This window comes from Peromyscus maniculatus, chromosome 14 (genome assembly GCF_049852395.1).
Source record: "Peromyscus maniculatus bairdii isolate BWxNUB_F1_BW_parent chromosome 14, HU_Pman_BW_mat_3.1, whole genome shotgun sequence".
In the NCBI taxonomy this organism is placed as follows: domain Eukaryota; kingdom Metazoa; phylum Chordata; class Mammalia; order Rodentia; family Cricetidae; genus Peromyscus; species Peromyscus maniculatus.
This window is the reverse complement of record NC_134865.1, coordinates 36,071,314-36,099,085: the sequence shown is the minus strand read 5'-3', so window position 1 is coordinate 36,099,085 and position 27,772 is coordinate 36,071,314. Positions and strand designations below refer to the sequence as shown.

General features: G+C 38.4%; 1 protein-coding gene across 10 annotated transcripts in view; it reads right to left on the bottom strand.

Moving 5' to 3' along the window:
* The window catches only part of Hdac9 (histone deacetylase 9), an 844,224-nt gene that overhangs the window by 347,846 nt on the left and 468,606 nt on the right, over positions 1 to 27,772 (bottom strand). For 6 of the 10 annotated variants that reach the window (XM_042260715.2, XM_016002464.3, XM_042260718.2 and 3 more), the window contains one exon: positions 1,430 to 1,561. The exons of the other annotated variants lie outside the window; for them this stretch is intronic. In XM_042260715.2, the coding sequence (XP_042116649.2) occupies positions 1,430 to 1,561 (132 nt within the window). The remainder of the gene's footprint in view (positions 1 to 1,429; positions 1,562 to 27,772) is intronic. 10 annotated transcript variants of the gene reach the window in all.

The following is a 27,772-nucleotide window of genomic DNA, read 5'->3' as shown; positions in this document are numbered from 1 at the left end:
TCAGTGGAAAATACTAGTTTGAAATAAAAAGTAACAATCAAAATGTTCATTAAAATATCTGCCAGCATCCGCTCATAGGCTAGAAGTGTATAAAAGTTGTATCCACACAAGGCAGGCATGTTTCACATCATTCCTGAGATGAAAAGGATGAATTTTTATCTCATAAAATTAAGAAAACAAATCTATATTTCAAACTTAGAATTTAATTACTATAAACTTGTGATTATATCGATATTAAAAACAATTATTGTTCATTTCTTCAAAATTTCTCATCCTCAAAGAAACAGTTTTCAAAATACAATCATCAAATACTATTTTTACTTAACAATACCAATCGTTTGTGACTAGAGAGGAGGCTGAGATGTGTTTTACAAACTGAAATAATCTGTCACTTTTAATCTGCAGTGATTTACCTAACTTCTCCTCTTTCAGACTCTTGCCTTTCCTCTCTGAACTGGCTCTGACTAAAGGAGAGATAGGAAACCCATTATTTGAAAAACGTGAAGGGTGCGATGTGATCTGAGAGCGACTGCTTACACCGGAAGAGTCACACAGTTCCTTAGGAAAGAGAACAGAGCTTCCGACCAGAACCTCTGTCCCCTGCATATGTCCAGCACAATGCATCCCTCTGAGCACCCAGTAAATGATGGTCGGTCTTATTCTGTGTAGCCCTTCGAGTTCCTGTATCCTTGGGAAGCCATAGCCAGCATTATTGTGGCTAGCCTTTTAGGCTCTTGTATTCTTAGGTACTTCTCTAATTTCAAACAGGTACAAATGGGACGACGGAGGGGTTTGTAAGCCATCAGGTTGAATTTCCTAACCTGCTCACCCCACTTCTAACCAGGCAGTTGAAAAAATGTGAACTCTTCCATTTGAGACCAGTGAAAACGAGTCTTTTCCCCTTCATAAAAAGCAGTATTTCCCCCTCCTGCCATGAGTCCCAGACCACTAGTAAACACATAAAGTCATTTATGAGTTCTGTAAATTTGTTGAAAAGTCAAGGATTTTGTGTTCCACGTAGTTTAATTTTCCCAGATGTATTTCCTACATTCATGTCTGAGTAGGGGGAGGGACACGCTCTTCTTGAAACTCCCTCTGCTCATTTCTGATCAGATTTCATCAAAAGTTAGAGTCCAGTGGTTGGCATTTCCCAGTCGGACTGCCCCTCTCTAGAGAACAGGGCAAGCATTGGTGTGGCTTAGCCTTGATCGACACATAGGTGGCTTCCACCCTCCATCTCCTACATTGCACAGCTGGTGAACACATAGCAAGGTTTACTGAACTATTTGTGAGTTTTCAAAGATATTGCCTTTCAAGAAATAGTTCTCAAAATAAGTTTTGTTAATGCGCAGACATATTTACTCTAAACTTAAAATGGAATTCCTGTGACCAGCAGGTGTTAGTGTGTGACTACCCAATCCTCAATTACCTGTCACCTCAAACACTCGCTTCTTGAATGAAGTGACAATATTTCCATCCTTCCGCCTGAGTAAGGGGCTGCTTCTCCTCTCTGCCACTTTCTGTTTTAACCTGGACCGCACCTTCAGGTTGGGCTCTGAGGCTGGGAATTGAGACAAAGAAAATAGATAAAAATTAAAAAATAAAGAGCCAAATTCTCCTGTGTCTAAACTTAAAAAAAAAAATCAAATAAATAAGAAAGCCTAACTTCTCCTGGTCCATTCTTCTCAAATGAAAAACCCAACCATATAAATAAGGTGTCGACTCTACATTAATCAAACAGACGAATATAGTAGTTATTTTATAAAATAAGTTCTGTTGTTCTCAACACGAATGTGAAATGGAAGCAAAAACACTTTCCTACTTAACTTTTATCTAGCACAATTGTAATTGTTAATGGGAGGTTTAATCAGTAATTACTGGTAGGTCTGAGTAAGATTTATTATACTTCACTGCCTGGCCTCTTAATTCTCTCAAGACTGAAATTCAATAACCACTAAAACAGTAATTTAATGTGAGGTTGGAGACTCTGACCTGACCCTGGTAATAGGAAGACACCTCCGCAGAACATAATTTACGTCTAATTCTGACTCCTGAAATATTTCTCTGTCAGTAGTTTCTAACCTAAAACTCTGGGAAAACATGCTCAACACAGTAACACAACATGAACTGGTGCCACTGTGAGTAACCCTTTCCATGTCCTCAGCAGCCAGTCCGGAGAAAAGAAGTTGACCAAGGTAGAATTGACGTTTGAAGTTAGTGTATATGTTTGAAAACACAAACTCACATCACCCATATGTATATTACTATTTCTTTGCCTACATTATTCCAAGTAGCAAATCTATATGGTTATCATTTATTGTATTTTTAAATAATTATGTTAGAAAAATGCAAGCAATGGGTCCCAACTTGTTATAGTCGAAGTCCATTATCTATGATAATGATGGTGGTGGTGGTGTGATCACAAGGCTGTTTCTGATGACAACTGACATTATAGGTTATTTTCTATGTTGCAATACTATCCTAAGTGTTTTATCAATACTAACTTGCTTACACATAAAACATGCATATGGTATTTATGCTATCTGTAATGTTATAGTATTGATGTGGAAGTTAAACTACAGAGGGTAAGTAACTTGTCCAATGTCACAGAGGCAATGGGATGAAGCCAGGCCTGTGCCCAGGCACCCTGCCCTGTCCTAAACATGCTAGATACTCCTCTTTTCCTTACAGTGGACTGTCATAAAAATTAGAAGATAGCTTTTGTAAAGTGCCAGTGATTGCCCACACTGGACACAGTGTTCCTGAAGCTTCTGATAAATGAACATCTTTCCTTTGAAAGAACAGTAGCAGTAGAGCTCAGAGCACAGAGCGCCCCCACCACTACAAGGCATGAATTGTCTATATTTCTTTGTTTTCTTGTTCTCTTCCCTGCAGCCTAAACTGCTTAAACAGGGAACTACTGCATTTTTCAGATATAAAAATAAGCAAACTCTTTTCTTGTTTTGTTGTGTAATTTATATTGTGCTTGAAAATATTGACATCATATAAAAGGACTTTGAGTCTCCAATATTTACTCTATGGACAACTTTTCTGTTTTGCCTATCACCTACTCAGAAAAAAACAGATTTCTTCTTTTCAGGCTGAGATCTACTCACAACTTTTGGTGAAACATAATGGACTAAACACTGGCTGTCAAGAGGGAACAAAGGCACCAGCTTGTCACTTCATGAGGCAGTGGAGGGAGACAGAGGGTGCTTATTGGTGGTCTCAGCTTTGTACATCCTGCCTTCCCTTCCTCACTGACTGTCACTGATCCATGACTTTAGAACTAAAGGATCAATTGTTCCTTCTCCTTCAGCCCTGTGAATGGCTTCTTGATGTGGCCATTTTCTGGGTGTATCTGCAACCCTTTAACCCTGATCTTTCCCCTACAAACAGCATGGCAAATCAGCAATAATGCTAATGATAATATGGTCCATAAGCCCTTTCTCCCTTTTCTCATTCACCCATCCCTTCCTTGGCATCGGTGACTTAATCTGATTAATAGACTCCTTTATCAGTTTCAGTTTATAGAGAATTGAATGCAATATTGTCTCCTATAAGATAAGACATTGGTTCTAAACCAGAGAAGGTATGTCCCCAAAGACATGTGGCAATATTTGAGACATCATTGGTCATCAGTATGAGAAGATGATACCATCATTAGCATGCAGGAGTCATGGGTACATCCAGTCATCCCACAATTCATGGGGTTCCCTTAATGACAAGGAACCATCTAGGCTCAAAGGTCAGTAGTGTAAGACCCAAGAGGGGTAATGAGTAAGTGGTAGCTGTCAGTAATTGTACCACTATGAAATGAGTGAAGCAGATGATAAGGACTATGGGAGATGACCAAAGAGGATGTGGAAAAGTTGGTCAAGAAAGGAAAGGCAATCAAAAGTTGAGGAGCCTTGCAAATTAATTTATCCTTGGAAATTGTTTATTAAATGTTTTAATGCTACCAATATTTCTATCTAAGTTTTTTACTGACAGGTTATAACTATGTGTATTTACTGGGTAGGATATGATGATTTTGAACCTTCATGTTACATATTGATCAATTCAGAAAGATTCAGTTATCCCTCATCTCAAGCACATGGTTTCTTTGGGATGAGAACATTCAAAAATCTTCTCTGCCAGCTATTTTGAATTATACAATATAATGCTATTAATTATAATCACTCTTTTTGTAGCAGAACACCAACAGATAACCCTCCTACCCTGCTGTGACTTTGTATTCATTGTCCTCCAGAATTCCTGGTAACAAGGATTCCACTGTCTATTCTACTAGGTCAGATACTTCAGGTTTCATACAGCAATAATTATGCAAATGCCACTGATATTTATAAGGAAAGCAAACCTAGCCAACTTCTTTTGGTTGGAGGAGATGTAATATCATCATATTTCAAAAGGAATTTGATGCCCTATGTATATATTTTTAATCTTTGTAAATCTAGAAAATACATGACTTTCCAAAAACTAGAAAGTATGAATACACTACAAACTGTACCATAAACTTACTTTTTAAAAAATCTGTAATACAATCTTCAGGAGGAAAGGTCTATTCAATGGTTCTAGCAAAGGCTTCTGTCTGGATCTCAGTAATTTTAAGTCACCAGAGAGAGTATCTCAGTGGTGAGCAAGAGAATATAACGTCAGGCAGCTCTCAGGCAAGTCTTTGCAGAACTCGACACACTGTTCAAAACTGATACAAACACCTAGACAAGGGGATTAACGAGCAGCTGCTACTTTCCCTAGAGTTACTTTCACTTTCAATGCTCTGTACTCCCTAGGGGCTGAAGATTACCATGTTATTCACATGCTAATCCTAAGAGATCAGAGGAGATGACTAATTTTGCAGAATATCTACTTCTATATGAATGTGCTCCCTGGCTAGTTGCACTAATCACCTTCTCATCTTTACTCCACATGTATCCTCTATATCTCAATGAAAAAAACAGATGACCTAATTTTTAGTATATGGACCATTTGAATGTGTCTGCCTGCTAAGACAAAAACCTTGCATCAAAAATGATGTGCAAGGTCCTGGGGCTGGAAATAAAAGAACGTTAGCAGAATGGGACCTTTTTTTAAAATGTCATTTCAAAGTGAAAAGAACAAGAGTCAGCACACACATCTGAATAATGTTCATGAATGAAAGGCATTTTAAATCTTTATTCTCCTACTCATCTCAATGGTGCAGAATATACCAAAGGAGGTTGTGTATAAAAATAAAAATGAGAAAATTAGTAATAAAGTTCAGTCCTAGAAGCATAGGTTTATAAGTCAGAAATCCCAAGCACAGCTACCAGGCTCAGGCTTGGCAACACTAGGAAACTGGCATGTGTGACAGGATAGTTAAGGATGACCCAGGGAAAATCATGATTTGCAAGAGTACATATGCATACAAACCCCCAGGAAATCTTCTGGGGGCATGTGCAGGACTCTGACACAAACAGACCAGAAACAAACTCCAATGTTAACTCTTTCATGTGCTAATTCTAATCATGGGAGAGTAGATTAATCTCAGCAAATTATTTAACCATCTATGAAAGAGAAGTAACAATATTGTTCATCATACATCTGGGCAAAAGACTGAGAAGTGGTTCTCTCTGAATGTCTCATGGCCTATGTAAGAGTAACGAAATTATACTGAAATAAAGCACAACCAGTAAAATGAAAATATAAGAAGAGAGATGCATGCCTACAACTGGTAGACTCCTGAGCTTAACGCAACACTATCTATTAAAATGCAGTCAGGAGGCTGGGCAGTGGTGGCAGCTGGTAGCTGTGCCTGGGATTTCTGACTTGTAAACCTATGCTTCTAGGACTGAACTTTATTACTAATTTTCTCATTTTTATTTTTATACACAACCTCCCTTGGTATATTCTGCACCATTGAGATGAGTAGGAGAATAAAGATTTAAAATGCCTTTTATTCATGAACATTATTCAGATGTGTGTGCTGACTCTTGTTCTTTTCACTTTGAAAAGAACAAATCCCAGCACTCGGGAGGCAGAGCCAGGTGGATCTCTGTGAGTTCGAGGCCAGCCTGGGCTACCAAGTGAGTTCCAGGAAAGGCGCAAAGCTACACAGAGAAACCCTGTCTCAAAAAAAAAAAAAAAAAAAAAAAAAAAAACCAAAAAAAAAATGCAGTCAGGATGTACAGTAAATAAAAAAGTTAAATAAAAACAGTAAAAACAATAATCCATTTCTGGACTTTCATTATTATTTAAAATACTTTTATTATTAACTGACCACATATTTTCTTTGCCTTTTTTTGCAAAGTATAAATCCTACTTATTATTTCTTTCTGAAATATATAACTATCCACTGAGAATTATTACCTACTATGTGCATTTTATTGTAGTTGACTTTTTTTTTTTTTTTTTTTTGGTTTTTCGAGACAGGGTTTCTCTGTGTAGCTTTGTGCCTTTCCTGGCACTCACTTGGTAGCCCAGGCTGGCCTCGAACTCATAGAGATCCACCTGGCTCTGCCTCCCGAGTGCTGGGATTAAAGGCGTGCACCACCACCGCCCAGCCGTAGTTGACTTTTAAGGAATTAAAATATTATTTTATTTTGTATGTATAGGTGTTTTGTCTGCATACTTATCTGGGCACTACCATGAACGACTGGCCTATAGATGTCAGAAGAAGGAACTGAGACCCTCAGAACCAGAGAACCAGATGATTGTGAACCACCATGTGGATGTTGGGACTAAGTTTTCTGTAAGCACGGACTGCATTCTTATCTGGTGAGCCATCTCTCCAGTCCTCACATCATGTTTAATCCTAGGCTATGAATGTTCTTTACATTAATAATCTTGACATAAATATTAAATATCATACACACATACTTCATAGAATGCAGAATATCTCCATTAGGAATGATCACAAGAAAAAAGGGGCAATTGAGTTAAAAATATCACTTACGTGAATATCTTAAATAAAGTTTCCTTCAAAGTATTCATTAGGGTGATTATTAGCCAAGATTAAGTACTAGATTACCAAATATTTCTTATGATAATTAGTCTGTGCCATGAATGTTGAGCTTTCTGATCACAGGTGATTGTACCAACTTCAGATCCTTTCTATGGTATGATGCCTTCTTGCTGATACCCTGGGTACCTGTCAGCTTAGGAGCATCACCTCTCCCCTTTCTGGATTGTTCTTGGCATTCCCTACCTGTAGGCTGCCTTAGTCACTCGTGTTTCTAGCCCTCTGTCACTTGACAGTGGATACTCTGTCATGCGTGCACTCTGTGTCCTGGGGTAGTTCCTGCCAAGTCATTCTTCTCACGTATGCTCAGGTCCTACATGTCTCATCAATATAGACCACTGCTATGAAAGACACTGGAGAGGCCTAGAGTCTTCTCTAACCCACTAATCAAAAGACATTAGATCAGCAGGCATGGGGGTAAACTCTTGTAATCCCAGTGCTTGGGAGACACAGGAAGGAGGACAAAGAGCTTAAGAAAAGCCTAAGGCTACAGAGAAAGACCCTGACTGGAAAAAAAAAAAATGGTGCAAGTTACTGTAGTTACAAGTTCCACCCGGTGGTTGTGGTGCACACCTTTAATCCCAACACTCAGGAGGCCTTTAATCTCAGCACTCCAGAGGCAGAGGCAGGTGGATCTCTGTGAGTTCAAGGCCAGTTTGGTCTACAGAGTAAGTTCCAGGAGAGCCAGGGCTACACAGAGAAACTCTGTCTTGAAAAATTAAAGAAAAAAGCCCATAATTAGGCAAGCAATATGAATCTTTGAAAGTGGTATTCAGTATTATGCAGGAAGAGCATTTCACTTGTAACTCTCTTGGTTTGGATAATATGAATCTTTAATGTTATGAGTCAGAGTTTCTGCATTATGATATTATTTCTAATTCTAACCATTTAAAATATGAAATTCATATGTAAATTTCTTTAAAATCATTTGGGGGAAGTCTGACTTCCAATAACTAGCCATGTTTGTGGTAATATGTGAGTGGCATTTCCTATACAATTCCTCTTTGAGAAATTCTGTAGTACATGTCTTTCTGTTCTCTTATTGCAAATATACGAACAATGTCTGCTTTTTAACAGAGAATTATTCCTTTTCAAAATCTGTTGATAAACCTTACTAACAATTTATGATGAGTCTTCTGAAGTGTTCATTTTATAATATTTATTGCAGTCTTCTGATTATGCAAATCATATGTATTTTGGATGTTTAAAATGGACCAATTAACATACTCTGATAACATATTTCTTTTGTGTTTGTATGTAAAAAAATTATGAAAATGAGAATCAAATTATGCATGTGATTTTGTTTATGTAACATATTAGCTGTCCTGAATATATTCTTTAACACACTCCCATTTACTCAGCTTTTCATTTAAAAATCTGACACAGGTAGATGATCATGTATTTGCCTACAACTTAAATTACTCATAAGGACCTACAAGATGTAAATGGTGTGAGGATATTTGTTATACTGTGTTATTTAAGGAATAACAATAAGGAAGATAGTCTACACATCAGTATGGAGGCAGATGGATGAATCTGAGGAAACCCAGGGTGTAGATAGCTGCCTGAATGCTATACTACATAGTAAAGGGTAAATTAAAGGTAAAGGTGAATTTAAGCTTGCTAGGAGACTCTCTTGGCTTAAAGTGGACCCGCAGTTGTCACACAGTTTTTCTCTACAACTTATAGAGAACCAGTGCGTGTCAGATGACATGGCTTGAGAAAAAGTAAGACTAGTCGCTGTTGTCTTTGAGGGCGGAGTCTACATCAGAAACTATAGGCAGAAACTATTCAGAAGCTGGAAAATGAGGTAAAACGTGTCCACTGGAGACTCCACACAGGAACACAGTCCTATTGACATGATGCCAGCCCTGGGACACTCGTTCTGACATCTAGAACTGTTAGATAATAATGTGTTCTCTTACCATTTAAGTTTACAGTAACCGTGGTATGAAACCCACTAGCAGCCAGTCATGCTAAGTCCAGCATTCCAAGTCAGGCACTGCTTTAGAAGTCTGGTGACTGGAGAATACTGGCTCTCAGTGGGTCTGGTTTTACTGTGCTGTGTATTTATTGTCTTATTTTTAAGTAAAAGTAGGATCGTAAGAGAATTATTAATGACATACCCAATGCTTAGCAGAAAGATAACAATTTACTTAAAATTACTACTTATCATTTTAAAGTATTTGACTTTCTACAAAGAGAAAATGGTTTATTAGTATGTTTGCTTATCCACAAAATTTTTCTTTTTAATCATTATGTGGGAGTTCTATAGAGTATAAATTAAGAATAACTTATTTTAACTTTAAAATACTAATAATACTTTTTAAATAACTAATTAAGCATGAAAAGCAAACAACTTCCAAAACTTGAGTAGAAATATTTTTATGTTTTCCTTTTAGAGATTCCATCTGCAACATTAAATTATTATATTAAGTTAAATATTATAAAATGATAAGTAGTAATTTTAAGTAAATTGTTATCTGTTTGCTAAGCACTGGGTGTGTCATTAACATTTCTCTTACTATCCTACTTTTTTACTTAAAAATAACCAATAAATACACAAGCCACATACTCTATAGTGATGCCTACTTTTAAAAACAATTTCCCTTTCTGGTTCAATGTAAATAAAAAAGGAGAGAGAATCAGCTTAAATTTCTAATTAGTCTTAAAATATAGTTAATTAAAATTGTTTTTGTTCTTATATAAGATCTTTATGGTATGTGACATAATCCCAGTCTCTTACAATTTAATCAGCTAAATATAAAATACAACCTTCCATCTGGTAAATCAATTTAATAGGCATAATCGTGCCCCACATAACTCAATAAGACACCGAGGAAAACCACTGAACTGATATCTCTTTTGCTTAGGAAGAGAATCATTCAGAATCTTAGCACAGTTTCCCTTTCGAAAGTGAAAGCCAACAGGGAGGCGTCACGCTTCTTCCCGGGAGTTTCCCATGGGAAACTCTGCAGCGAAGAGGAAGCCTGTGCCATCACCCGCCAAGCACGCCATCATACTAACGTGGCTTTAACTGGAACATGGTACTTGGCAGCTAAAACTTTTAATTAGAGATGTGGTTTGAACAGATTTTTGCTGAGTTTATGTACTGCAGGGCCTCAAAGAGCAAGGTTGTTTTTCTAACAGTTCTTCCCTTTCAGGTGGTGTAAATACTGCGCTTTTCTGAGGGGTAGAAAAAAGAGAATGTCACTGTCATTGAGACTTCATTTTGTTGGCTTTAATTAGGTTTACCATTTCTTCATGAGTAGTAGATATCAGACAACAAGAAGAATGATGTACCTACAAATGTTTATTGAGCATTTGTTCTGTGCAAATTCATCCTGTGATTATGGAAGGAAAAATGAAGACTGAGAAAGGTGGTCAGTTCTAAAAGGAAAAAAAAATCAGGTGACAGAAAAACTACGAACCTGGACAAGGAGAGGGAGGAGATGGAACCAAGGCAAGGCCAATGATCAAGCTTGTATGGCTTAAGGAGGAGCAGTAAAAGAATAAAACCAAGAGGATGAAGCATGGGGGCCAAGATGGGACAGTCTGCTTCAAAACTGTTAAGACCACATGTTTGCAGAGCATCTCAGAAGGACCAACCCAGGTCTACAACAGGTGTAAGATTTTAAAAATGTCACAATAGCTTAGTGACGAATACTGATTAACAAGCATGAGACTCTGAGTTCAACCACAACACAGAAAAAAAAAAATAAGTCAGTGGTATCTAAAGTTGTGGATAGAGATTTCATATTATGACTTAAAAGGAAAGAAATTGAGGCCATTTTGATCAGTCTTCATTTTTAGGTGTAAAGGCTAGGCTAATCACCATCAGAGACAGAAATTGGAAGGAAAAGAACCAAACTAGAAGCAGTTGGTAAAGAAAGCTCCGTGAACACCCCAGGGCTTGTAAGAGCCAAAGATTGGGACCTACTGCTGTCAGTCAATATCTTATGGAACCTTCTGAGCCCACACCAGTGTGGTTACCTGCTTAAGATCTGCACAAGGTAAAGCCAATCAACGTTCCAGCATGGATGGGGGAGGGCCACACGAGGCCCCACACAAGCACAGAGAAACTGGCTGTTAATGTGAAGAGGATGGAGAGTTATTCAGCTGTTGTTGTTGTTGTTGTTTCCCATGTGGTTTCTGGTTAGTTGTCCACACTCTAGTAGATGGTCCTATACTCATGAGCATGGGAGCACTAACTGAATTTGGTTGGTTTAAGGAGTGAAAAATGACATGTAGTTAGGAGGGGATATGTTGGGGGTCAGGAGGAGTTGCAGTAGGAACATGGGGTGGATATGATCAAAACACATTGCATACATTACGAAATGAAGACTATCAGAAAAATTAAAGAACTGTCAGAAAACAGGGCTAAACTGTAGGCACCCCGTGCTTCCCAGGTTTCCGCTGTGAGATGCATTAGTGAAAACAGAAATAGCAGGAGGAAGTAGAGCCTGTAAGACAGACAGAGATGGTCAATGAAGTCAGAGCCTAAGAGACAAACTAAAAGAAGCCTGAGAATGCTGGAAACACACAATCAAACAAACACACAAACCAAAACATAATGATTTGGAGATGCTGGAAGTGCTGGGAGTCCTTTTAGAATACCGAGCTGGATATAAATTTGATAACATCATCAACTAGCAAAGGGACTTGGAATAATGCTGAATAAACATTATTTTGAATGCACTCATGCCGGCAAGGGTACAACAACCTCCAGGTTTGATACCAAAAGCAAGAAGACAAACTTACAGCCTTTAGGAGAGTGTTTGGAAGTTTTACTAAAGAAGTATGCCAACCAGATGGCTGTGAAGATGCTCATAGTGATTAGGGGAATGGATAAGTAGAGTCTCTTGGAATCAGAATCTGAGCAACTGGGAGCTAAAGACTATCTCTTTTCTATGTTCTCAACATAGCCACAGCTTCTGGTGCTGCCATGTGCTGAATGAAAAGTTTGCTTTCCTTTCCATGGTCTCCTCTCTTATTCAGAAAATAACTGAATAGGCCAACTGCTTGAATTAGAAGATCAATCAGTAATGAAACTCTAGGAAGAGAAACAAAACAAGGACAGATCAAATGGTACTTTCAGTCTCTGGCAATCTCCATTATGCGAGGAAGGAGAAACCAACTCATGGTCACTAGGAAGATGGATAGCGCCTGAGACTCTGTGGCAGTTTGAATGCATTTGGCCCCCTAGAAGCTCATAAAGAGTGGCACTATTAGGAAGTGTGGTCTTATTGGAGAAGGCTGGATGACACATGCCTTTAATCCAGACCTTGAGGCTGGAGGGCACACCTTTAATTTGGGCCACATCTTCTGCTGGAAGTGTGTCACTGTTGGGGCTTTGAGGTCTTTCTCTCAAGCTTCACTCAGTGTGACAAGGTCAGTTGACTTCCTGTTGCCTCTGAGTCAAGGTGTAGGACTCTTAGCCTCAGCACCACATCTGCATGCATGCTGCCATGCTCCCTGCCATGGTGGACTGAACCTCTGAACTGTAAGCTAGCCACCACAATTAAAGGTTTCCTTTATAGGAGTTGCCATGGTCATGGTGTCTCCTCAGAGCAGTAGGAAACACTAAGACAGCTTCTAAGCGCTATTCATTCTCACCTCCATTTCCTCTCTGACTATATGTAAAATATATACAATACCTTGGACTATGCACTCCAGTATAATTTCTAAAATAAGATTGAACCAGGATAAAGTCTCAACTCATAACATGGGAAATTTGCAAACTCATAAGCTCACTGTGTACACAAACTTCCTGAACTTTGTCTTTTAAATTCTGAGAAAAATAGATAGATAGTTAGATGATAGATGATAGATAGATAGATAGATAGATAGATAGATAGATAGATAGATAGATAGATAGATATCTTCTTTCCTAATTTGGATCCCTGATAGTTGGCCTAGTTGCATGTACCATCCCTTATCTCTATCTCTTTCTCTCCTCATAATCTTCTAGGCAGTTTATAAAATCAATGTGTGTGTTGTAATAAGTAGGCATAACATTTCTTCAAGAAAGTGAATATTATTCTAGCAATAAATCCTAGGAGAAGTCATTTTCCATGCATGTATAGGTAACTTTAATGAAAACATAATATTTATGTTTACTGAAGTTTAAAAACTTCAGTAAAAGCTGGATAATTACTCTTCATATTTTTAAGGCTATGTTGTAGACGAATCACAATACATTTTAGGAAACTTCTCCATGGAATCTTGAAACACATAAAATATGTTTACTCTTTATACATTCACAAGTCTATCAATTCCCCTGAAGAAGTCTAACAGATTTTGAAATAGCCTTTTTGTAGATAGAAAATTCAAACATATTTTGGTGCTATTTTATTTCTGTAGTGCTTCATATTATGTCACAGATCAACAAATTAGTTTGTATATTCATGTATGGCAAACAAATTGGATAATCTAGCTTTAAGTAAAAATGTTTTATTTTTCGAATAGTTCATTTGAAAAAAGTTAAATATTTAGATGTAGAAAGAACATAGCACTTTGTGGCTTTAAATGATGTCCTTTGCATAGAAAGTATCTGTTTCATTGGCTTTTCAATGATTAGGTCAAACTCTCATGCTATTTTAATATATTTTGAACATTATGTATGATTGCACTGAATTTAGTTTGTAAATGGTACAAGTTAAATGGCTTTGGCTTTCTGCTTGTGTGATAATGGACACAATGTGGCACCTTAATTGTAGCAAACCTCCCTTTCCCAGTGATACTAAGTAGCGGATATTTTTTTTAAAGTCCCAAAGAATGAGAAGCTGGGATTCAAAGTGACACTTGCTGTCTTCAGGGCCACATTGCATCTACTGCTCTAGTAAATAAAGACAAGACTGAAATGGGACACTACATCCCTGCACTGTCCCTGTGACTATAAGCTAGCAAGAACAATGAGATATGTGTGTGGGTTATTGTATGGGGTCATCAGGCTATGTAGGCAGGTGTACTGTTTTGTACAAAGAGAAAAGTGTTGTCTCCTCCTATCACATACATGTATCTGTCCATTAACCTATTATATTATCTTCCTTAAATTTGATTTTTTTTTATGTGACTGAATAGCACATTAAAACAAGCTTTCATTTTCTTGCTATTTCATACTGTGGAGAAACACAATTCTTGAAGGTAAAAACACCATCATAATCACTGTGCTTGATGTTCCACCGGACAGACTACTTGTTCTTTATTACCTAACCACAGTTTACACCATGAAAGTCACAGAGCCTTTCACAGGGGAATATAGTATTTGTTTCACAGGCCATATACAATGGCGAAACGAAAAACTTAATATGACTCAGTTATATTCTTAACATTTAAAAAGTAAATAAAATCTATATTTTGCACCAATTAGAGAATTGTACATATTTATGTCATGCATTAGTTGGTTATGGAAAAATGTTTTTTGGAATAAGACAGCTGCATCACATAAAAATAATATTAGCTCCATTGTTGAGAGCACAAAAATAAAACAAAATCTGGCCACTGGAGAAGGAATATGTTAGGAGGGATAGTATGTGTTTGGGAATATCCGGGGGGGGGGGGCAAGTGAAAACCGGGGTGCTGAACTGCAAGGCTGCAACAGCGGTGCTGGGCGTGGGGATGGAGGAAGCAGCAGCACAGAGAATACCTAGGGATTCTGTATTTGAAGAATGAGCAGTCAATGGAGATCTGAAGAAACCCACTGAGGAAAAGCCCAGCGTGGAGTTACCAGGCTCATAACTACTCATCAGAAGAAAGAATGCTGGCCAGCCTTTCACTCAGTGAAGGTTATATTCAAGAAGTATGCAAACTCTACCCAGACATCTGGAATGAATGCCTCCCTCTACTCCTGATGCAATCAATTCTATCATAAAAGTGACTGATTCTAGGTTGCACATGAGCCAAGATGTTCAAGTATGCTGGGAATTTTCCAGAAACACTAAGAAAAGTAATATTTGCTTTTGTCTACTTAATGTGTGAAGAGGTAAGCCTGGGGCTTTGGGTCTCCTTGTCACTATTTAGACAGCATTTTTATGCAAGAAACCCAGTAGGACTCAGAACAGTCCCCACATACGTCTAATAACACTTGAATACAATGGATTCATAACATCATGTGAGTATCTGAACACAAGGAAGATTCAATAAAATGACTAGACTCCCATTTGAGCCGAACTACTTTTTATTTACTTTTTGCTCTTTAAATATTAGAGAGTCCTGAAGAAGTCTGTTCAGAGATTATTTATGGGTGACCTAATAAGAAGGTGTCCATCCTAGCGGACAAAGTTTACTGTGATGCTTAGTGACTCTGAGTGTTTGAAGTGACAGACAGCCATGCCACAGCTCTGCTTGCCTTGGCCAGTTCTTGTGCTGTATTAAAGGACAGTCACTAGCCACAAGTGGCTATTTAAATTACCTTAAAGTAGAAAAAAATTCAGTTCCACATAATGCTAGCTCCATTTCCAGTGTCAAGTGCTAAGTGTCTGCACTTAGCTTTTAGCTACTGAATTGGGCAATAATACATGCAGAACTTTTCTGTGACCATTAAAATTTTGCTGGGCAGTGTGGATCTGTACTTTTCTTAAGTAACTATATAGACACAGCTTCAGCTTTCCAAAAAATTCTCCATGACTATTACTAGTATGTGAGAAACTATAACATATACACAATAAAACCAAAATATTAGGAATAAAGTAACATAAATGTTATATTGAAAAATGCAAGCATCTTGTGTCTTCTTAGCTAGGTTTTCAAGTGGTTTAGACTGTTGCTTTTATCCAAAAAATGCTGGGAATATGAAGGACCTGGGAATATGAAGGACTATCTCAGTAAGGAGGGTAGTTCATATGCAACTAACTCAGCCTTCAATCAGCCTGTCAGGATTCTCCTGCATGCATCTCACCATCAAGAATAGATGCTCCTCAATGGCAAGCCTTCTGCTGCAAAACTCCTTCCTTCATCCTCAGGAGTGTGCCCAGCACAAAGGGCTTGTCATGGAATGAGGGTGTAACAAGCACACTCAAGGACATTTCTAAAGACATCAAATTGGAAAGAAAAAGATAAAGGCAATCTGATATCTTAGAATTGATAGATAACTGCTAATGTTTACTAAAAGAAATGATAATGGCCTGAGACTACAGATACAAGGAGCTCAGTAGCATGAGAGTTATGGAAGAATGAGTAAAAAATGAAGACAAATAACTAAGGACCAAACCAGTCTGTAACAGGAGAAGCTGGGGGATCTGCAGAAAGACAAGGACCCTTGAGGAAGAATCCTATATGCCTTAATAAGCTGCTGTTATGCTAAAACACTGAGAAGGAAGAAGCCACTTGTACACATAGGCAATATTATCATGCCAGATTTTCTGCCATAAGGGATACTTTCATTTCAAAGGAACCAGAGAGTGAGATAAAGATGTAAAGATAATAGCATCATAAATATTTCATCATTTGTTTAATTCCATTTTTTGATATATTAACTAGCTATGTCTAAAGAAAAATAAGTGCATATACTTGTATGGAATATTTCCTGAGGATTTCAGGTTCTATAATTGTGAATTTTACAACCATTCTCCTGACTTTACAACAGATGGCTAAACACTTTAAAAGTCTTAATTATTATTTTTTGCCAATTTCTCATTCCAATCTTATCTAAGATGTCCTGCCTGCTTTTAATTGTGCATTTTATGGGAGTTGAAAAGTATTTCATTACACTTTGCAAGAGTGAATATTATACTGAATATGAGATAAGATTATACAATAGCAATCATTTACCTTTCACCTATGAAATGTTTAATTAACACTTTCTTCTCATAATCTTCATTAAAGAAAATAATGCATTTCCTTCTTTAATATCATTGGTCTATTTTTATCTACATGAAAATTCTGAAATTTAAAACACTTCAGTGTTCACAAGATTTAGTGACAAGGTTAAGAAAAGAAATGCCGCCGGGCGGTGGTGGCGCACGCCTTTAATCCCAGCACTCGGGAGGCAGAGCCAGGCGGATCTCTGTGAGTTCGAGGCCAGCCTGGGCCACCAAGTGAGTTCCAGGAAAGGCGCAAAGCTACACAGAGAAACCCTGTCTCGAAAACACAAAAAAAAAAAAAAAAAAAAAAAAAAAAAAAAAAAAAAAAGAAAAGAAATGCCATCCAAATTCCTTTAAACTCTGTCCTAGCATTAATAATTCCTTTCACTAACATTGCATCATTATTCTCAGTAACTTATATTGCAACATGTATATTGAGAATGCCATGTGTCAGGCACCACACACAGGGCTTTCATTGCGAATAATAGCCCTGCCATAATGGATGACTGAAAAGAACTGACGCAATGAGGTGCAGAGGCTACACAGCACTAAGCTCAGCAGAGCTCTCAGCCACGTCCACCTGGAGTCAAGCCACATTATTTCCATATCTTGTCTCTCTAGTCTATATTGGCTTTTTTCCATTCATTTCCTCTTCAATGAAGTAAGCTGACTTAGACATTCAACATTCTTACAAGACTGATGAATTATTCCACAGTTCACAATTGGTGCTGATATCAAACTCTAATTACCTACTGTACTAATTACATATGTAATTAGTAAGACCAGCTTCTCATTTATTGAACTATGAATTTTAATTTATTGTAGCCACTGAGTCTAATACAATCATACTTAATTTTTTGGGTTAAATACTCTTAGTAACATTATTTTCTATAATGATTTCTATGATTCTAAAGTGAAAATTCATAGATTATAAATTTATATTCTTCATTTATCACAGGTAATCTTACTACTCAAAACTGATTAAAATATTGTAGTATCTTATACCTTAATAATTAATCAAATATTAAATGCAGTTGCCTTGTATTAATTAAATCTTATTTTCAAAGTACCTGAGATTTCTGATGATTGGATAGTAAAAAACTGATTTCAGTTTTCTGACCATATCAGAAGGTCATGAATTCATTATTACAAGAAAAATAAGACAAATTCAGTCCTTCGAATTCCAATGTGTTATCCTCTGTTCCAGCCCAGTATGTGGCCACACTTCTTTTTCGGTGTGGCCACAACAAATGGACTGTTGATTCCGCCAGTTAGGAGAGAGTAAGTGACACCTAAATGGGTACAGAATGAAAACATCTGCACCCGACACTTCCATCAGGACTCCAGCTCAGGAAGACTCGGTTAGAGTCGAGGGAGCTGGGAGACGGAGGCTAGAAACATTTACTTTTTCCCATCAAGGTCTCGATGTCCCTTGCTCACAGAATCCCTCCTCTCTCTCATTAATTGGACTCCTGGAGCTCAGTCTGGCATCTGGCCATGGAGTTCTGCATCTGCTTCCATGAGTCCCTGGATGAGGGCTCTATGATCTGCTTCCATGAGTCCCTGGATGAGGGCTCTATGATGACAGTTAGGGTATATTCACCCATCTGACCACTGGTGTTCAGGCACCCTCTCAACCACTGCCAGTAGTCTATGGTGGGGTCATCCTTGTGGATTCCTGGGAACTCCCCTAGCACTCTGTTTCTTCCTATTCCCATGATACCATTTATCATGGTATCTCTTTCCTTGCTCTCCCATCAAGACCATGATTGGAAAAAGTACAGAGACAACTAGCCAAATTAGTGGAAATGCATGAACTGTGGACCAATAGCTGAGGAGACCACATGGTACTGGACTAGGCCCTCTGGATAAGCGAGACAGTTCTTTAGCTAGAACTGTTTAGGGGGCCCCCAGGCAGTGCGATCAGGACCTGTCCCTAGTGCATGAGCTGGCTTTTTGGAGCCTAGTGCCTATGGTGAGACACTTTGTGCAGCCTGGTGCAGGGAGGGGGGGCTTGGACCTGCCTCAACTGAGTGCACCAGGTTCTGCTGACTCCCCATGGGAGACCTTGCCTTGGAGGAGGTGGGAATGGGGGGTGGGTTGTGGGGGGGAGGCTGGGAGGCAGGAGGAGGGAGGCCAGGGGAATCTGTGGTTGATATGTAAAATGAATAGAAAATTTCTTAATAAAAAAAAAGAAGAAAGAAAAAAGAAACATTTAGTGGAATCCCAAGATAATAGGAAAATTTGGAGGTGGATAACATAGAAACCAGAGAAAACTGAATTCTCTGGCAAATACAGTTTTAGTAAATTGTTTTTAAAAGAGGTCAGCTCCAGCTAAATGCACATACACATCCACACCAAAAGCATAAATATAGAATTTTATTTTTCATTCTATCATTTCTGCTTTCAACAAAATTATAGCAGCCAAAGAACATGACAGACACAGCTTGAAGAATCAACACAAACACTCTTAGACTTAGAGGCAACACACTTTGGAACCACTGGACAGTGAACAAATAACTACAAGTAATGTATTAGAAGCTCTAATGGAAGAGCAGAAGGTTCGTTTACCCAGAAACATGGAAAACTCAAAGAAGGGATGAAAAGGTAATCTTGGACAGTCAGATGGCCCAGCAGGTGTAGGTGCTCAAAGCTAAGTCTAAAGACTAGAGTTTGATTTCCAAGACACACATGGTAGAAAGAGATAATCAACTCCTACAAGTTGTCCCCTGATCTGCACACATGCACACATGTGCATACATGCTTGCACATGTGCACATAGCCATAGAGAGACACAAACAAATAAAACATAATACATTAAAAAAGGGAATAAGCTCATCAGTAGGCAAGACTATGCAGAAGAGAATGATCTTGGTACATTTAAACAGTAGCTCCCCTTCCCCAAAAAACATTTAAAAAATGAAATCGAAAACCTTCAATTTGTGGGGCAAAAGGAAGGTATAATCTATGCCTAGTGAGCATATCAATATAATTAGAGAGAGACAGGGAACAGAAAAAATTATTTAATTTATTAATAAACAGATAATAATTAGTAGTAGTAGCTGGTATGTGTATATGTGTGTGTGTGTGTGTGTGTGTGTGTGTGTGTGTGTGTGTGTGTGTGTGTGTGTGTGTCTAGGCATATTCATGCCATGGCACACATGTGGAAATCAGAGAACAGCTTTCAGGAGTTACCCTTCTCCATGGGTTCCAGGGACATAACACAGGGTGTCAGGCTTGAGCGCTTTTACCTGCTGAGCTATGTCACCAGCCCCAGAAGAATTTGAAGTTACAGTGAATGGAAATTATCCAAAATTAATGACAGACACTGGTTCTCAAATACAGAAATTCAGACAACATGGAGCTGTATAAATATCCCAAGTCAACAAGTACCCTTAATCATGTACAAAATCAAAGATCTTTAGACAGGTTTTAAAAAAACTGTAGGGAAGTGGCAAAGAGAGAACATTTTATATATGGGTTTAAAGGATAAGAGTTACATTAAGTTTCCTGCCAGGAATCATGAAATCAAGAAAAGAATGTTGTAGTGAAGTGTTTAAAGTCCAGAAATCTGAACTTGGTAAAGCCACCCTTCAAGCATGAAGTAAAAATAAAGGCAAACAACTAAGGAAATTTTTACAAATAGACCTGCCTGAATAAAAGAAATCCTTTATCAAGCAGGAAAGGACTACAGTTATAAGCTGAGATCTGTGTCATATAAGGTGAAATAAAAGACTTTATTTTTACTATTATTATCATTACTCTTATTATTATTATTAGCTGACCTAAGCAAAAGGAAAATTACTTGTGTTTATGGATAGTAAATCATTATTAAGATGAAAATTCTTTCCAACTTGATTTATATATTCAACACAATCATAGATCTAATCCCATAAATTTAATTATAGGATATAAGCAAATACATTCTATTGTACACATGGGAAGACAGAAGGATCAAAATTAGACAATATGATACTGAAGAAGAACTGAAATTCTGACATCACCTAACTTTAAGAATTGCTAGGAAGCTTTAATAGTTAAGAAAATGTGGTATTGGCAAAGTAATAGGCAGACTGGTGAATAGAACCAAGTCCATTAGTAAAGCATACCGACAGTTGACCAAACCAAGGAAATGCATTAGAAAATGGCTGATAGGAGGGGAGCAATGACTAGTCCTACCAGCTCAGACACCTATGAACTACAACAATGACCAGAATGGCACTAGAACCCTAAGGGTGTAGAAGTAGCAGAATTACCTTGGTGGCAACCAACAGCTCTCTACTGGAAATAAAACCTGATCAGTAAGTTTGGTACTGAAAACCTAGCTACCTACCCAGGGCTCAGGAAGTCATGATTTTAGAGGAGAGCCTATAACCACTGCTTCACTAAACCAGTGCAATAAACTACATTTTAAATGTGTGTCCTTATACCCACAGATAAGTATAGCTCTCACCCAATATCAAGGAATCTCCTTCTTGAAACAGATTAAGACCATTACAGAAAACCACAACCAATCAAAATGCAGAGTTATGGAGCCCAGTCCCAATGGATACATCTACAAAACACCCACACATCTAAGGCTCAGGGATCATTGTGGAAGAGAGGAGGGAAACACTGTAAAAGTACAAGGTTCCAGAAGTTTTCTGTGAGACGTGTCTTCTAGTAATGTCAGAAGCTACACCATAATGTCTCACCAACATTACTGCCCAACACAAGTACAACAACAGTGAACATGGTAAGCAGGTAAGGGGAAGACTAGGAAACAAGACAAAGATGTTCACTCTCTCCACACTCATGCATTGTATAGCTTGAAGTGTTAACTCAAACAAGGACCACTGAAGATCACAGCGGTACAAACAGGAAAGACAGAAGTTAAAGGACCTTCGTGACATTGTGTGAGTGAGAATGGCCCCAGAGGTTCATATGTTTGAATTATTGATCCCAATAGGAGGAGATGTTTGGGAAGCATTAGGAGGTGTGGTCTTGTTGGAGGAGGTGTGCCGTAGGGGGCAGGCTTTAAGATTTCAAAAGACTCCTGCTATATTCTCAGAGTGCTCTTTCTGCCTCCTGCTTGCTGATCAAGGTCTGAGCTCTCAGATGTCCCTGCCACCATGCTTTTGTTCCACCATCACGGACTCTGATGCTCTGGAACTGTAAGCCCAATTAAACACTTCCTCTTATAAGTTTTCTTCATTTTAGTGTTTTCTACTGTAATAGAAACCTTAACTAATATACTATATTTGCAGATGATTTAATTTTACTCATTAAAGACCCTACTAGGAAATGTCTACAGCTGATAAGCCATTTCAGCAAAGTAGCAAAATACAAAATCAACACACAAAAATCAGTATCCTACCTATATACAAAGGACAAACATAATGAGAGAGAAATCAGTGAAATATGTGGATATTAGCTTTTACACTTTAAATTATGTGTATTTCATATAGAATACCTTATAACAATCTGCCTGGAAACTATGTCCCTTGGTGCCAGAGTCACATATATGTTAGAGAAGTAACCAATCACTTTTTAATTGGATTTAAGCTCCCTCCATGAGATGGAACCTTTACCTGATAGGTTATAGGTTATAGGCTAATGAAGCCCCAAACCTGAGATTAGATAAATCATAAACCTTATGGAAAAACCTATTACTGTTCTACTAAATGAACATAGCAATAAAATAATTCCTGATAACACACCACTATACCCATAAATCATGCATTGCTCATCCTTCATCAGAGAAGTCTCTTCTTCCAGTAGAGGGCAATTAACACAGGGACTCACAACAGAACAGTATGCAGAGAGTGAGAGACTTTGAGGGATCAACTGAGTGTGGTGTGTTTATCACACCTCTGCCATGAAGGCCCACAGATCCTTATGGAAGAGTGCAGATAGACTGTAAGAGCAAAAGGTGGCAGACACTTTTAAGGAATCAGTTTTCTAGACACAGCAGGGCTGGAACACATATAACTCAAAGGGACTGTGACAGTGTGCACAAGACTTGCATAAGCTCAAGCCAGACAAGAGCCCCGCAGGGAGGAGGGGAAGTGGGCACAAAGTCCCACCCACAGACAAGGAGTTCTTTGAAAATAATAACTGCTATAGGAGGAAAATTCAGTTTTCTTCCATGAAATGACACTGGCATATTAACCATATCCCAGGACATGCCCCACTCTCATGGGCAGTTAGCCAACATCAATCCAGCTCCATGGTTTTTAGTGGCTTATTTTTTTTTCAGAGAGAGAGAGGGAGAGAGAGGGAGAGAGAGAGAGAGAGAGAGAGAGAGAGAGAGAGAGAGAGAGAGAGAGAGAGAGAGAGAACGAGAATGAAGTTAGGTGGGAGGTGTGATGGATGGTGTGATCTGGAAGGAGTTGGGATTAAAAAAATATGATAAAAATATACTGAATGAAATTCTCAAGAACAATAGAAGCAAGCAAACCAAAAAAAAAGCAATACACACACAAACATGCACACACATACACACATGCACACACACACAAACATACACACATCTACACACAAACATACACACACACATACATACAATACACAAACACATACACACACATAAACACACATACATGCACACACGCACACACACACACACACACACACACACACACACAAAGAAAATGAGGTCAAGAAAGAGGCTAAAATATTAATTTGCTTTAAATACTGATCAGATCTAGGACACTCTATCCTCTAACTTTAAGTTCACGAGTGAACTCACTGTAGAGCAGCTTTAGAAAGCAAATACAGAGAACGTTCCACCACGAGAGTGAGGTTTGAAAGACACAGCTCTTCGCTGAGATGAGTGCTTGGAGATGTTGTTAAGGAGATCAGAGGGCCCTGTGTACTTTATGAAGCAAGTGCTTTAGAAAGTGAACAAACTGAAACAGACCCACTTATCAATAGCATTGTTATGAATTTTTTAAAGTGGATGATAGTTTTTGTTTGTTTGTTCGTGTCTGAAACAGCTTGATGGCCAAACTGGGCACTCACTTGCAAAAGACTGAATCTAAACAAAGACATCAACAATCTTCTTAGCATTAACTCAAAATGGATTATAATCCTAAGTGTTAGGTATGAGACATAAAATTTCAAATAGTATAAAATAGATGTTCCTGTGTTTAACAATACTTTATAATACAACGCTAAAAGCATTATCCATGAAAAAAATATAATGATAAGTTTAATTTTATTAAACTGTGAGTGTTCTGTTCAGTGAAAGGCATGAGGAATAGAAGTAAGACCCATCACATGTGGGGAAAATAACTGGACACCCTTCTCAGAATTCTGCTCAACTAAATTGGAAACATCACAGAAAATCTTATAGCTCTATTCACAACCATCCAAACTTCAAAACAATCATAATAACTTCAGCAGGTAAATAGAAAAATCAACTGTGGTTCATGAATACAAAGAAATGTTATTCATTGGTAATATCTGATTATCTTCTTTTCATGAAAAAACAGAGTAAGATTAAATGTATAATGCTATAACAGCCATTCTTGGTTGTCAACTTGACTACATATGGAATTAACTAAAAATCCAAAAGGCTGGGCACACCTTTGGTGATTTTTTTCTTAAATCATTTGAAGCAGGAGGATCCACTGCTAATCTGAATATTTAAGGTAGGAAGATGCACCTTTAATATAAATCTTTGAGCTGGGAAGATACACCTTTAATTGGGGCCACACCTGCGGCTGGCAGCCTACATACAGGACATGGAAGAAAGATGCTCTCCCTCTTTTTTTTTTTCCTGTTTGTTCTCACCCTTGCTCACAAGTCCACTCCTTAACTGGCATTAGAGCCCATTTCTCCAGGATTCTGGTGTATAATGAAGATTAGCTGAGACATCCAGTCTCATGGACTGAACAACTGCTGGATTCTTGGACCTTCTTCTGTTCATAGGCAGCCATTGTTAGATTAGCTGTACCATAGCTTTTAATAATTCTAATACATTCCTTTTCTAGATATATAGAGAGATTATATAAGTTCTGTTACTCCAGAGAACCCTAACTAGTAAAAATGCCAAGGAAATGAAGCCATTGTGAAATGGCCACATCTTGCACGAGTCTATCTATGTGACATTATTGGACAAAATCCAACTACACGGAAAAAATTACAGATTCATTCATTTATATTTTGTGAATGAGTGTTTTTCCTGTAAGTATGTGTGTTTTTGTCATGTCATGTGCATGCCTGCCTCCTATGGATGCCAGAGGATGGCACTGGATCCTCATGGAACTGGAGATACAGATGATTGTGAACCATCATATGTTGGGAGGAACTGAATTCAAGTTTTCTGCAAGAATAGCAAGTGAGCCATGTCTCCAGCCCAAGAAAAAAATGAAATGAACTACTACATACTCATTTTAGGGTTGGTAGGAATAGGTGAGAAACAGCATTTTAAAGGCAATTATACAATTCTGTGTAAAGTTATAATAACAGACAGCTAACATCTCATTATCATACACTAAACTTCTGTGGGTATCGCTCTGTATAAATAAAACACTGATTGGCCAGTAGCCAGGCAGGAAGTATAGGCGGGACTAGCAGAGAGGAAAACTGAGAGAACAGGAAGGCGGAGAAGAGGAGACTGCAGCCACCGCCAGGACAAGGAAGATGTAAGGTACCAGTAAGCCATGAGCCACATGGCAAAGTATACATTAATAGAAATGGGCTGAACATAAGAGTAAGAGCTAGACAATGATAGGTCTGAGCTAATGGCCAAGCAGTGTAAATAATATAAGTGTCTGTATGTTTATTTTGTAAGTGGGCTAAGGGACTGCCGGGACTGGGTGGGACCTGGAAAGAAGCTCTCCAGCTACACTGAACTACAGGTTAACTACAGACCATATTAATCATAACGTATTGACAGTGGCTGAGGGGAGGAGCAGTGGCTCAGAGGCTGAAGTACTTCTGAGGCAAGTGTGAGGTCTGTAGTTTGTATCCTCCACACTCGAGTAAATGTCAGATAGGCATGAGAGTACCTATAATCCCAGTGGCAGGCAGTGACAGGGGAGTGCCTAGAGAAGCTGCCTAGCTAGAGGAGTGGATTTGAGGAGTTACAGGTTCATCAACAGACCTGGTTAAAAAAGAAAGTGAATAGCAATGAAGGGATACACTCAATGTCAACCTCTGGTCTCCACACACATGAATGCACACACACACACACACACACACACACACACACACACACACACACACGCCCACAAGCATGCAAACACATATTACAAGCACATCACTTTTACATGCACACACAGATAGGCTGATACTATAAGACACTGGTAATGGAATCAATCTAGGTATGATGTGCTATTTCCTCAATCTGTAAGTCAAAAACTATTCTAAAAACTAAGTTTATTGATTAAAAACAAGTCAAGTAAAAATACAAACACAGCACAGATCTCCCTATATGGTAAAGACTTGAAATAACTAACCATGATGCTTCTGTTAGACATCATGCCAAGTTCTGAAATGCCGAGAAATATGCAAAACTATAGGGAGGAAGACAAGAAGGAGGTAGAGACAGGGAGAGGGAAAGGGGGAAGGGAGTGATTTTAAGACCTTTTAAGGAAATATTCTTTTGTTAACTTTGAATTACAATGCCTTGACTAGGTCACTGAGGTTCTACATCCTGACTGCCGTCTGCTGCATCAGGAGATTTACCAAGCTCTACATCTCAATCGTCTCTTTTCCAATTTATTCCAAGTGGAAAATGCCATTGGCCTTCTACAGCCTTAACTTATGTTTGGATCCCTTCCATCTTTGAGTCATATTCTAGTGTTTCTGACCATTAAAGTGAGTGTTTCAGTAGGGCTGCTACAGTCTTATTAGCCAAAGCCAAGCTTTATATGGCTTGTGCACTTTAAGAGGTTAATATACCCTGCCAGCTTGCTTTGTTCAGAGGTATTAAGTGGAAAGATTATAACATTCAAAGAAAGGCAAAGTTCACTGGGTAAGACCTCGATAATATAATAGAGTATAAAACCTCTAGAAATTTTTGTCATAATATTTTATGAAACATATGCACATACTCAGTGGAACAGAGTCCAAATTAAATGGTTTTGAAGGTCAGTTCAAAGTCAGCATGCATGTAATATCTCTGTGAGAAATATGCAATCTTTTGAAAGTGCCAAGCCCCAGAAGCTTCCTACTTTATTATCAATCCAGTGGTGTGTTGTAGGAGAGGGAAGTGTGCTGTAGAAGAGGGGGAGGGGGGAGGAAATCTAGCCCTATAGCAATAACACTATTCTCAGCCAAAGCATATTCCAAATGTCCCCATAAACTAACTCTTGTGCTATGGAACAAAGAAATCTTCGTGAGAGGGATCCTTTAAGTATGGGCAAAAATATGTGCTGTGGGATAGTCTGTATGTCAAATTGCTCTGATTGGTCAATAAATAAAACACTGATTGGCCAGTGGCCAGGCAGGAAGTAGGTGGGACAAGGAGAGAGGAGAATTCTGGGAAGTGGAAGGCGGAGGCAGAGAGACACTGCCAGCTGCCATGACCAGCATCAGCATGTGAAGATGCCGGTAAGCCACCAGCCACGTGGCAAGGTATAGATTTATGGAAATGGATTAATTTAAGCTGTAAGAACAGTTAGCAAGAAGCTTGCCACAGCCATACAGTTTGTAAGCAATATAAGTCTCTGTGTTTACTTGGTTGGGTCTGAGCGGCTGTGGGACTGGTGGGTGACAGAGATTTGCCCTGACTGTGGGCAAGGCAGGAAAACTCTAGCTACAAATATGTTATTCCCAACTTCAAAGCTAGTCACACATAGCCATATAGAGATGACTCAGTGATTAAGAGCATTGGCTGGTCCTTCAAAGGACCCAGGTTCAATTCCCAGTACTACATGGCAGCTAACAACTGTCTGTATCCAGTTCCAGGGGTTCAACACCTTCACACAGTCATGCATGCAAAACACTAATGCACATAAAATAAAAATAAATTATTTTT